The sequence below is a fragment of the Pelobates fuscus genome, chromosome 1 (assembly GCF_036172605.1).
Source record: "Pelobates fuscus isolate aPelFus1 chromosome 1, aPelFus1.pri, whole genome shotgun sequence".
NCBI lineage: Eukaryota > Metazoa > Chordata > Amphibia > Anura > Pelobatidae > Pelobates > Pelobates fuscus.
The window spans coordinates 397,985,316-397,997,366 of NC_086317.1; the positions used below are offsets into that span (position 1 = coordinate 397,985,316).

The following is a 12,051-nucleotide window of genomic DNA, read 5'->3' on the forward strand; positions in this document are numbered from 1 at the left end:
TGGATTGTAGTGCAATGAAAATCCATAAATCTCAGAGTGCATGTACAATGTGAACATCAAAGGTCTTTCAAGGCCAGATCTCAATGTTGTGCTTGATTTACGCAGAGATATTCTGACAATTTAACAATCCTCAGAAAACCCTGCATAATCAATAAGTCTGTTCTTACAAGAGACAATTTGTGTTGCTCCTTTTATGATAAATCCCTTTTAAGTTATCTATGTGGTTTTTCTGTCTTGTTTTGATGTATGACCTTGTTTGTCTCTGCAGCCTGTGGAGATCAGTGGTGCCATAGAAGAAGAATTTACGGTAGCGCGCTTGTACATCAGTAAGATCAAATCTGAGGTGAAGTCAGTCGTGAAGCGGTGTCGGCAGCTGGAGAACCTGCAGGTGGAGTGTCACCGCAAAATGGAGGTCACTGGACGGGAGTTGTCCTCCTGCCAGCTGCTTATATCCCAGGTATATACATTTAATACATCCTAGGTGGTTCCATTAAGAGTAACAGAAGACATTATGTGTGTACCTCTTTCTACAGTGGGATATGTCCAAGTAAAACGTAGCTTATTGTTTCTCATTACAATAATAGAGAAACCCACCTTAGATTATTTGAATGCTTTAATGCTGTGGGTCTTGCATTTTGTAGGGGTTGTTTATGCTTGAGGATGAGGAAATGTATACTCTCTATCACAGATAATTTGTCATGTAGTGGGAGATGCAGTAGAAGATGTACCAGTATCCACATAATCAAGTTGTCAGTGCATTATGTGTGCTTCCTGGCTTCACCAACAGAGAGTAGTAGATGATTAGATGATTGGAATCAAGAAATCAATAAAAACACATTCCATATGAATTACGAGGGAAAAGAGTATTTTGTATTTTGCAGCGATAAGGTCATTGGTGACTTTTTATGACTGTTTCAATAGAGACTCATCCATAGGGGCAGCTGGGGCAATGACCCACCAGTTTTATTGCACTTAAATAAATTAAAAAATAAACTATATAATAAAACTTTTCTGTTGGGTTTTTAACTTTTTTTAAACCTTTAATAAGTGTCTGTGATAAAATGTGTTCCATCCCTTTTAATATTAATACTACAGTTCACCTCTGCTGTTGCTAGGGTTGAAAAAAAAGCCTAATCATATGTGGGAGAAATCCCAAAAATCTGATTAAACTCTTTGGGAAGTCGCCTACTTCACCATCATTAGCTGCTTGGAACTAATTATGGCGCCAAATAGGTGGGACAAAAATCGCCCTTAGTAGACAGGCCAAAATACTAGCCTCTTTGCCCTGCTGGGCTCTGATTGGTGGATTGCATGAGGGGGTTTGGTTGTGAGAACTCCACTTCCCCAGGTGCAGTTAGTGAGGTAAGTGTCTTTCAACCTCTCTCCCTCCTTCCCCTCCAGAAGCAGCTAGGACAACAATACTGGCGGCAGGCACCGCTTTACCATCAGGTGCTTACCTCAGAGGTATCTTTCTCCACTGCTCCCTCCCTCCTTGCACCCTGATCAGTAACACTGGCGGAAGTCACCGCTTTACCACCGGGGCTCCCTCCCTCCTTGCAGCATTAGGCTGCACTCTGGGCACTGAGACTGGAGGCCGGCACCGCTTTACCACCAGGGGCTTCCTTACTCCTTGCAGCATTAGGCTGCACTCTGGGCACTGAGACTGGAGGCAGGCACCGCTTTACCTACGGGGGCCTGCTGCTGTGCTCATATAGCCCCCGTTCCCTCCCCCTCCTAATAGCAACAGCAAATGCCTTGTTTTACTCAGAACCGTGGCAGGCACCGTTTTACCATGAGGTGCCTGTCACCATGCTTTCTCTGTTCGCTGTCTGGTCCCTGCCCGGGTTTCTGACTATCTTGGTATAGCAGGCATTGCTCCAACTCTCGGTGTGTGCCTTAATTAGATGAAATTAAAGCCCCAGACACTACATGTAGAGTGGCTGTCAACAGCACATGGTGACACATACCGTTCGAGCAGCGGCTGCCTGCTTCATTCACTCCTGTGCTGGCTGCCCCGATGCAGGCAGTCACCTCTCCAGCTGTGGTGCTTGCCACTTCTGTCCCCAGCTCTCTACTGAACAGTAAAGTAAGGCAGGCAGACAGTGTTTGAAGTAGTGACTGCCGTGCTTTAGTGTTAATAAAATGTAAAGTTCCCTCCTTAGACCCTGGCTGCCATGACACCCACAAAATCCACAGTGACAGATACCACTCCAACAGTAGTGGCCAGGCTGCTTGTCTATTTTATTTATTCTTAAGTTATTTTTATTTTATTTTAGTCATAAACTTTTCTCCTGAGTAGAATCTCTTGATGAGAATATTTTAAAGTAAAAATCTCAATGTGGGGGCCATCTGTTTCAATATTCGTTTTTTTTTTTTTTTTCCTATCAAATCAACTTTTCATTTTACTGTTAATTTTTTATTCTTTTTAAAGTAATCCTTTGGCAGCATCTTGTGACTAAACCTTGTATTTTACTTGTGATTCGACACAAGCCGATTTATTTTACACATTAATAGGAATATATCTATGTGGTTTATTCCCTATATATGGTATCGTCCACGTATTTGGAGGTAGAAGATCCATTTAGACATATCCCTATTCGTGATAACAATATTTGGGGACAAATTAAAATACATGTTTATTTGACTGTGTCAAGTCTGGCACCCAACCAACCTAAAAGTCACCAGTCGCCACTGGGCTGTTTGACAAACATTATGATCAAGAAAATCCCCAGAGCAGAAGTTAATCAAGCTTTATTCACTTATTTATTTATTTGTAGACATTTACAGACAATAAGGGTATCAGAAATAGAAAAAGCTGAAAAAGAGAAAACAACAAATGATATCTCTGTATGTAGTGCCTGTTATGCTACTATTCAATTATTAATCCTATTTCACTTTACTTTAAAGGGTCACTCTAAGCACCATAACCACTACAGCTCATTGTAGCTGATTTTAGCAAAATAGATAAAAATTTATATAATGCAGCACCCACATTCCGCTCAGCAGCCACATTGGTTGTATGGAAATGACACATCGTCAACTGCAAATTTGTCCATCCTTGAATGACAATGATAGGCCGTGACCACTGGAAATGTATCTACTTGTATATACATATACCCAATGATCTGCTATCTTTCTGCCTGTCTTTGGTTTTGTTTCTATCTGTCCATGCCTGTTGATTTTATTAACGTCCATGAATTGCTCCCAGCATGAAGCTAAGATCCGCTCACTGACAGAGTACATGCATAGCGTGGAGATGAAGAAACGGCAGCTAGAGGATTCTTACGATACACTGAGCGAGGAGCTGGCCAAGATGCAGGCTCAAGGTGAGACATCTCTCACACTCACAAATTGACATCACATGACATGACATGATCTACTCACTTATTACAAAATATTTACTTAGTTTACCTTGAACTAGCCATGAACTAGGTGATTTCCTTAACCAGTTCCAACATGTACGCTTGGCGACATTGATAATATTAACGCTGTCAAAACATTTTATATTGATTTGTTATGAACTATGTCCATGTTTTATCTCAAGGTTTGTAAATAACCTAAGATAATAATTGTTAGAAATTCACAATAAAAGAGCAGTCTCTTTATTTACCAATAAACACACAACAAAAACAGAGCTGCGTGATGTCAGCAATGAGACAGGAGTTAATATAACTTTCCCATCTGAACATTAAAATATATAGTGTGACCTGCGATCCATACACTGTAATGTTTAATTTACTACATACTTGAAAAGGTTCCTTTTATGTTGCTTTTTGTACTTATGCACTTTTTGCACTTTTGCATTTTTGCGTAATAATTGTAAAATGAGTGTTCAATGCGATATTGTATTATACATGGTAAAATGAATGGTGTTTGAGGTAGCTACATAATATACAACATTAAATAGAATTTAGGTAAGTAAGCAGCTAGCAAGAGATATATATGGCATGATATGTCTGTTATTTCAAAAGGCAGTTTGTGTTTAAGCATCCCATGCTGCACAGATGGTGATGTCAGTCATGCAATTATTCTCCATAATAAACTGGTAGTTTTACCCAAAATTGGGGCCTCCAGACTGAACAGATCATCTCTGTTCATTCTGGAGGCCCTAATTTTGGCAGAACTGGGACATACCTGGCTAATAAACATTAGCTACTAAACTGCACATTAACGCCTACATTAACACTAGACATTAACTTCCACAGCACTATAATCGTTAATATACATTGCAGTGGCCGGTGAATTCAGCAACTGAGACTTTTTGTGTTATATGTTGTAACATTTTGGCTTAAATAGACATGATGGCTTTAAGTAATGAGCTACAACCATTCCATCTTAGTATCAAGACTAAGTGTTTATTTCATGGATACATAGGGTACGTTTTCTGCACTTCCTTCAATCATGTGTTCTCTGTGTAATCATCAATGCTTGTATTGTATTCTATAATTTGCCAGACAATGTGACTGAAGTAACAACAAAGGATAAAGAACAAGATGCAATGGATGCTCACGAGGTCAAGGTCAGAAAATATCTGAGACACATTATTCTTCATGCTTCTTAAAGTCTTAATGAAATTTTATAGAAAAATAATTTAAAGAGTTTTTCTACGGATTGGAATAATTTGTAATGCTGACTAAAACAAATTAAATCAAGGCTAAAATTCGCTGATGTGCATAGAATTACAATTTATTGAAAAGGAAATGTTAAATTTGAAGTAGAATTTATATCTCGAAAGCATTCTTCATAGAGAACAAACAAATTCGACCATTAAGTCCTATTCAAATGCTGTGTTCCTTGTAATCAACTCAAGTTGACAATTATATTAGCATTGTTCTTTGATTGTAATCTTCATGAGATACGTTGAAGATTTTAATTTAAAAATAAAAATATTGTTTCTACCATTTATGAAATCAGTTATAAAAATGTAATAATTGTCATCCGTCACCTGTGCACCTTTGTGTTAGAAGGTTCTGGAGATGCAGATGGAAAGCCACCGTGAAGCCCATCATAAACAGCTGGCCCGTCTCCGAGATGAGATTAATGAGAAGCAGAAGATCATTGATGAGCTAAAAGAGTAAGACAGGAAAATGTAGAATGTTTAGTTAAATTACTGTGCTTCAAAATATTGGCAAACCAGTTCCTACACCAAAAAACATAACCAACCTATCCCACTTTCTCTTAAAGACGTCCACAGTGCAAGTGATCACCATCTCCTCAGCCAGTCTATTGTAAACCATTACTGCTCTCACTGTAAAAAATTATAATTTTTTTTTTTTTTTTTTTAATTCTTTATTTTTTTGTGCATAAGATAACATACAAGCTTGCAGAGCCACGACAGCAGATGCAAGCAATTCAATAGCAATCAATGACATGGCAGATAAAATAGCACATTTTATATTGTTAGAAATAACAGGCTAGGAATGCTGGAGTAAATGATAGTAGAGTAGCTAGGCTATATATGCAGGCTTCAATAGTAGTTATGCTGAGAACTTAAGGCATGTTGCATAGCATTTTTAGGAAAGTAAACACTTTTATGTTATTAAGCATGCAGAAACACGATTTGGTAGAGTACATGTAAAAGGTAACATTGGCTGATTAGGTAAGTTGTTTGGACTCACTTAGATTGCGAGTGGTAAACATAAAAAGGTAGAAGGATAAGAAAAATAATAAACCCCCTGAGGCCCCCCAGGCAGGAGTCCCTCACCAAACAAGCCGGGAGATAAAATAACGGTTCCCCAAGTTCGTGCTGTGGCTTAAGGTGTTTTGGCAGGACACCCGGCTAGAGAACTAGAGTCCCGATTTCCCCAGTATGGTTCACCCTATGCCTCGTTGGGGCTGTACAGGGCCCTGCCGTGGTCGTCCATGACGCCGCGCTGTGGTGCAGTGGTCGAGCGGGTTTGTTTGTAGTCGGTAGGCTGGACCATGCGGCTGGAGTAGGGTGCCCCACAATGTGATGGGCGTTTGAGGGGATCCAGCGCTTGGTCTCGATGGCTCCCTCCGTGCTGGTCCCTGCTGTGGATGTCTGAGCTCCTTGCTCCGCGGTCTGGATGTGCAGAGGAAAGGAGCGGCCGTGGAGGTTACAGGCTCGCCTGGTAAACTTCCTGGGGTCCTGGCTGTAAGTTGCGCTGAGCGATGCTGTGGCCGTGTGGCGGTGTTCGTCAGTTCAGGCTTGACGGTCTGCCATCCCCTTAGTCTGCCTGGGTGGGTTTTGCCCCTTTTGGATCTTTTGGATCTTCGTTGGGTCATCGCTTTGCAGCGAGGCTGGCTGTGGTGTTGTGCAGTGGGAGTCCTCTTAGTTTGGTGGGGTTTGAGTTTAGTTGCGGCGTTGCTTCGTTTGGGCAGTGGTGGGCCGGGCCCTTTCTCGTGAGTGTCCGTTTTAAGAGTGGGGTTAGTTCCCTTTGTCGCTGTGCCCATTCGCTTCAGTCCCTGCAGCGTCCCGCCAGAGGAGGATTCCGCTTGCTGGGGCCACAGTAGAGCCTGCAGCTTCTCCCAGGTCGCCCTGAATATGCGGTCGTACCGTAGCTCCGTTTCCCTCTTGATCGTGTGCACGGCAGTGGAGCATGTGCCGACCGCCATTTTGTAGGCTCCATCTGCGTTCCCCGGACTTTGTGGTCCTGACGCTTGGGTCTTGTGTGGCTGGATGGGCATGTGGGGTAGGACCGGGATATCCCCCGCCGGTCCAGAGGGGGGGGAACGAGGGCCCTGAGTTGGCTGTCCCTTAGTTTTCGGCTGCAGGAGGGCGGCCGCTTCTCCCGCCAAGCTAGTAGGCCTCACCGGTGCGAGTGGCGTGGGTCGGGTCGATCGTCGCTTGTAAGGCATCATTTGGTTTGTCCCGATTTCCCCCATCGCTTGGTGGTCCCGGTCTGGCTTCTAGGTGCCGTTTTGGTAGGGTTATCTCGCTTTTTTAGTAGTGTGATGCAGGAGCTGTTAATGGCTGCTGCTGCTCAGCTCTGCGGTTCGGCCCCGCCCCCCAAAAAAAAAATTATAATTTTTTAACATGGGAAAGCTGTTCCTGTAAACTTTGCCATCTTGACATTTAATATGTTTATACATTCCAATTCAATTTTTTTGTGGGATCTTTTCCCAGGACAAATAAACCTACTTCGGCTACGTGCCGTTACGTTTTTTCTTACTCTTTAAAAATGCTAAAATCCTAATGAATCAAATTGTAAATGATTTATAAACAAAATTGATTTAAAGCCTCAGCAATACTTACTTAAAAGCAAAACAACCCTTGGAATATATGCACGAATAAACAGACATAACAAAACCAAAACTTACTACGATTCATGGATATAGCTTTGATGGAAGATGAGCTGACTTATTTGCAGTTGCCATCTGAAGTCTATCTTCCACGAATAAACCTAACCCTGAAACTCACGTAATCTGAAAAGTTACTGCGCATAAGAACGAAGCCCATGTTAGAGGTTATTAATGCCATCTTGGGGGTTTGGAGACATTCATAAACCACTTAGCCTTTAGTTTTGTGGTTTATTATGAAATCTGCCCAACCTTCACATGGCATTATTTACCCACTATTCATGTTTCCCCGGTATATATTTTTCATGTTATGCGATTCTGCTTTGGTTAAGATTATTGTCAATATTAGGGCTCAGGCTAGGGTTAGGGCTTATGCTTTGGTTTCTTTAATCTTACAGCAGACCCATGACATGCATGTTCGGGGCTGCCCAACATTGGAGAGAGTTACACTCTGGACAGCAGTTTCCATTTGCAACTGCCCCACTGATTTAGCATATATTAAATTAATGCTATTACCATGTGTCAATTTGAAGTACTAACTTGGCTATTTAAATATATCTCCTTACTAAGCTTCTAACATGTAGACTATCTGTGTCTTCCCTCAGTCTAAACCAGAAGCTGCAGTTGGAGCTTGAGAAGTTGCGTGCTGATTATGAGAAGCTGAAGAGTGAGGAGCACGAGAAGAACATTAAGCTGCAGGAGCTGACGTGAGTCTCTTATAATGCTCAATATAAGATATATAATGCAATATGATATATATTGCAATATGTATGGGTTAATCTACGCATGTGCTCATATTTGAGCTTAGACATGTGCAAATATAGTCAACATAACTGAAGTCATTGAACGTTTCCATTGGGTGAAGTAGTGCCTTGTTTGTGCTCAATGCTCTTAAAGTGATACTATAGGCATGCAAACAACTTTAGCTTATTGATGCAGTTTTGCTGTATGGATCATGCCCTTGCAGTCTCACTGCTGAATTCTCTGCCATTTAAACCCGTCAAACACTCACCTCTTCCGAGCACTGAGACCCCTTGAAGGGGAACCTAATACGCAGGCAGGGAGAGTACAGCGCGTGCGTTAGGTCTTCCTGATAGAAAACCACTGAATCAATGCTTTCTTGTGGGGATTTTAAAGACACTGGCAGTCCTCATGCAGAGCGTAAAGACGTCCAGCGTAGTTTCACAGAGTTAAACTCTGTGTAAATGCAGAAAACACTTCTAATGGCTGACTGGTAAATAGCTACTAGCTGCTGTCTTAAATGAATACTATAAGTTCCAGGAATACAAAGCTGTATCCCTGGCACTATAACCCCTCGTCCTTCCCCCTCAATCGTGCCCCCCTCCCCCCTTCAACCCCTGAGATAAATAAAGGTTTAAAAACCCTTTATTTACTTACCTTTTCCCAGCGCCAAGGGTGTAGGCTCCGCCCCCTCCGACAGCCCACGACGAGTGAGTGCTAATGTGTATGCGAGGCAAATGCCGCTCGCGCATTAGACCTCCCCATAGGAAAGCATTGAATCAATACTTTTCTATAGGGATATATCTGACGCTGGATGTCCTCATGCAGAGCGTGAGGATGTCCAGTGTCAGATACTGGACCAAAGGTCCATTTCGATTCAGGAAGCCCTCTAGTGGCTGTCTGATAGACAGGCACTGTGGGCAGACTTAGAGCTGCAATTCTCTGGAACTACAATGTTTAACATTGCAGCACTAGGTGCAAAAGGGACACTACACCCAAACCACTTCAATGAGCTAGCACATCAGCCCATTGAACGTAGTGATGTCAGATATTACCCCATTCCTTATTATTAGTAAAGCACCAGCGTTGACTGTGGGAGTTGTGGACAATATCATTTGCCGTATATTGCTAGCAACCCATTCAGGAAAACATGCTCATGTGTACTGAATGAAACAGGGCTTGAAAACAGCCAGTAGAGTCTGTGGCAGTAGTCTGTCTGCAAGGAGGGAGGTGGGATGCTCTTTTTCAAGAAAATCTATATACTTGCTAGCAATTTTGTTCGTACAATTACAATAGATTAAATCTGACGAGGATTTTTTTTTCAGGAAAGTGAAAAGTGGCATAACAGGTCCCCTTTAAATATTCATTTCCACCATACCAAGGAGTGGTAAGACCCTAAAAAGACATTGAGGTACATTGCTGACATTTGTTTTTATTTCTAATAGATTTCTGTACGAGAAGCACGAACAGTCCAAGCAGGATCTCAAAGGGCTGGAGGAGACCGTTGTAAGTAAATTTACTACTTCATCTGGATCTCTTTAAATATAGCTATTGATCCAAATTCACTGTATGTTACATTAATTTTAGGCTCGTGAACTCCAGACCCTCCACAATCTTCGGAAGCTTTTTGTTCAAGACGTCACATCTCGAGTCAAGAAAGTAAGTGACTGGGGTCCCCTAGTGGTTGACTTGTGAGGTAACAGTTAGCAGTAAGTAGTGCATCACACAGTTGACAAAGTAGAGTTATGCACTGCTTCACAAATCTTTAGTGTTTACTTATGTAAAACTAGATCATATTTTACTTTATTCAGTGATAATGCAAAGGAATGATATATAGCCAAACAGTTAATAGAATTGATGTCAGTCCTCAAAGTTTACTCAATCTAATAGTTTCTTTAAGATTTTTTTCAAATGACTATATTTAATGTATCTCTTAAGATCAAGGATGGGTATAGATTTTCAGTAAATGTCTCCTTTCTTTGAAGTAATTATTTTAGGAAATATAGTCTCGATTTTATGTTTTTGGATAAAGTTTTCAAATTATTTAATATTTTGAAATTATTTTTTTTTTAATATATCAATATATTGCTAAATATAAAAAATATATGTAAAAACATATATATTTAGAATTTTTTTTTTTTTAAGTTTATCCGAAAATATGAAATCATTTGACAAAAGCTTAAAATATTAAATCGAGGCTGTGATGTTCCCCTAATGTCTTCACTACAAGTATAAGAGCGCCAAATAGTAATAATTATTATTATTTTAAGGATATCTATTTCCTTACTATAGATGAGGACTAGCACCAGTATTAAAGTATAAACCAAACCAATTGAGAGACTTTTCTTTAAGGAAAGGTTATGGAAGACATCCTTTCATGCAATGCCTCTCTTCACCTTCTCCTTGTTCTTCCACATTCTCGCTCACTCATTCAGAATTACTCATTTAACCAGGAACTGTTTGAAAAACACCCAGAGAATTGTATGCCTTAGGCTGAAATATCCGAATTGGAAATTAAGGAATTTGTGTCCCATAGTTAGCAGATTGCTCCCGGTTTGGTGAATAACCATATTTGTTTCTATGTCAAATTTTTTTTCAAGGGCCCCAAAATCTTGGAAAGAGTTGTCTGATTAATGCTATATATAAATTGCATAGCCCATTGAGCTGCCCCTGTCACTGTTTTGGGGTGGGTAAGCCACTACTGCTGTCAGGAATGTATGGCACTGGATATTGCCCTGGAATGTTAGTACTTGATAGGGCAGAAGAATGGTTGGTCCTTTGTTCTATCCCTTAACTTAAAACATCACTATTTTTCATGGGAATATCCATGGAAAGACAAAACACCATACCTAGTTCTTGGATTTCCACAAGAATTATATTTTAGTTTTTGGCCAGCCTTTTTCCTTGGGCATTAATACCATAAATGTACAGTGGCACTGAGAATTTCATATATTATTTGCTAATAGCTCAGGCAAACCTTGACCAATGAGCCTAGACTAGACATGTGCACCGATATTTGCTATATTACATAGATATGCTGATAAATTCTGCCATGTTGAATCAACACATCTTTCTAAGAATTTAGATTCATAATATTCTCAGTGTTTGAGGTTCAGTCATCTCAAATAGTTTTTGGAACAGAAAGTAATGATTATTGGGGCTAAATACATTTTCTTGTGAATTTTCAGAGTGCTGAGATGGAACCCGAGGATAGTGGGGGGATTCATTCCCAGAAACAGAAGATTTCCTTTCTTGAGAACAACCTGGAGCAACTTACAAAGGTTCACAAACAGGTAGGTGTTCACATTCTAGGTGGAAGGGAGTGAAAGGCACAACAGTCCAATATAGACCCACAAATGGTGAAAGTTATCTGTGTTGCAAGACGTTGACACAAAGCCACACTGTCTTGTTGCTGTGCACTGCTTTGATCATTGCAGTGAAAAGTAATGTTATTGTGTTTGTTAAACGTTGCTAATCCTTAAAGGAAAAAACATTTTGGTATTAGTTTTCCTTTTTATTGTATGGCGCAAATAGCTGACATTCATTCTAGTGCCTGGTTTGCCATCACCTGTGCATACTGCTGGTCCATCTTACTGCTAGTTGCTTGCGGTGCATGAGTGGGAACTTGGGGATAGGGAGCCAAGGTGAGTTGCAGAGTTGTGGACAAATCAGACAATTTCCATTTTATACCAAGCACTGTGAATATGATCAATTTTACAGTAACAACTGGACAACTAGTCCATGGATCTTCAACCATTAACTTTAAATTGTTATTTTCTGGACCGTATTGTGCTAAAGTTCTAGACGTATGTATACCAAACTTGCTATTCAGAGTTCTATCGTGACTAGCATTATTAATTTTAACTCATTTCATAGCAGATGATGCTATCACCCAATAATGGGATCTGCCGAACCTTGTGTCATTAATGGATTAAATTGTGTTTTGCCATGTTTATGTGAGCATATGGTCTATCAAGAGCACAAATCTAAAATTCTGTCTCTCAGATGTTAATGGCCTACAACTCACATAATTCCTTGAATGCAATAGAT

General features: G+C 40.5%; 1 protein-coding gene across 5 annotated transcripts in view; it reads left to right on the top strand.

The window, feature by feature from the left end:
• KIF5A (kinesin family member 5A) overlaps positions 1-12,051 on the top strand; it is a 139,903-nt gene that overhangs the window by 94,646 nt on the left and 33,206 nt on the right. For 4 of the 5 annotated variants that reach the window (XM_063427494.1, XM_063427518.1, XM_063427510.1 and 1 more), the window contains exons 16-23: positions 269-457; positions 3,209-3,326; positions 4,455-4,519; positions 4,965-5,074; positions 7,866-7,967; positions 9,447-9,507; positions 9,589-9,660; positions 11,190-11,294. In XM_063427494.1, the coding sequence (XP_063283564.1) occupies positions 269-457; positions 3,209-3,326; positions 4,455-4,519; positions 4,965-5,074; positions 7,866-7,967; positions 9,447-9,507; positions 9,589-9,660; positions 11,190-11,294 (822 nt within the window). The remainder of the gene's footprint in view (positions 1-268; positions 458-3,208; positions 3,327-4,454; positions 4,520-4,964; positions 5,075-7,865; positions 7,968-9,446; positions 9,508-9,588; positions 9,661-11,189; positions 11,295-12,051) is intronic. The other variant, XM_063427502.1, reaches the window with a different exon arrangement.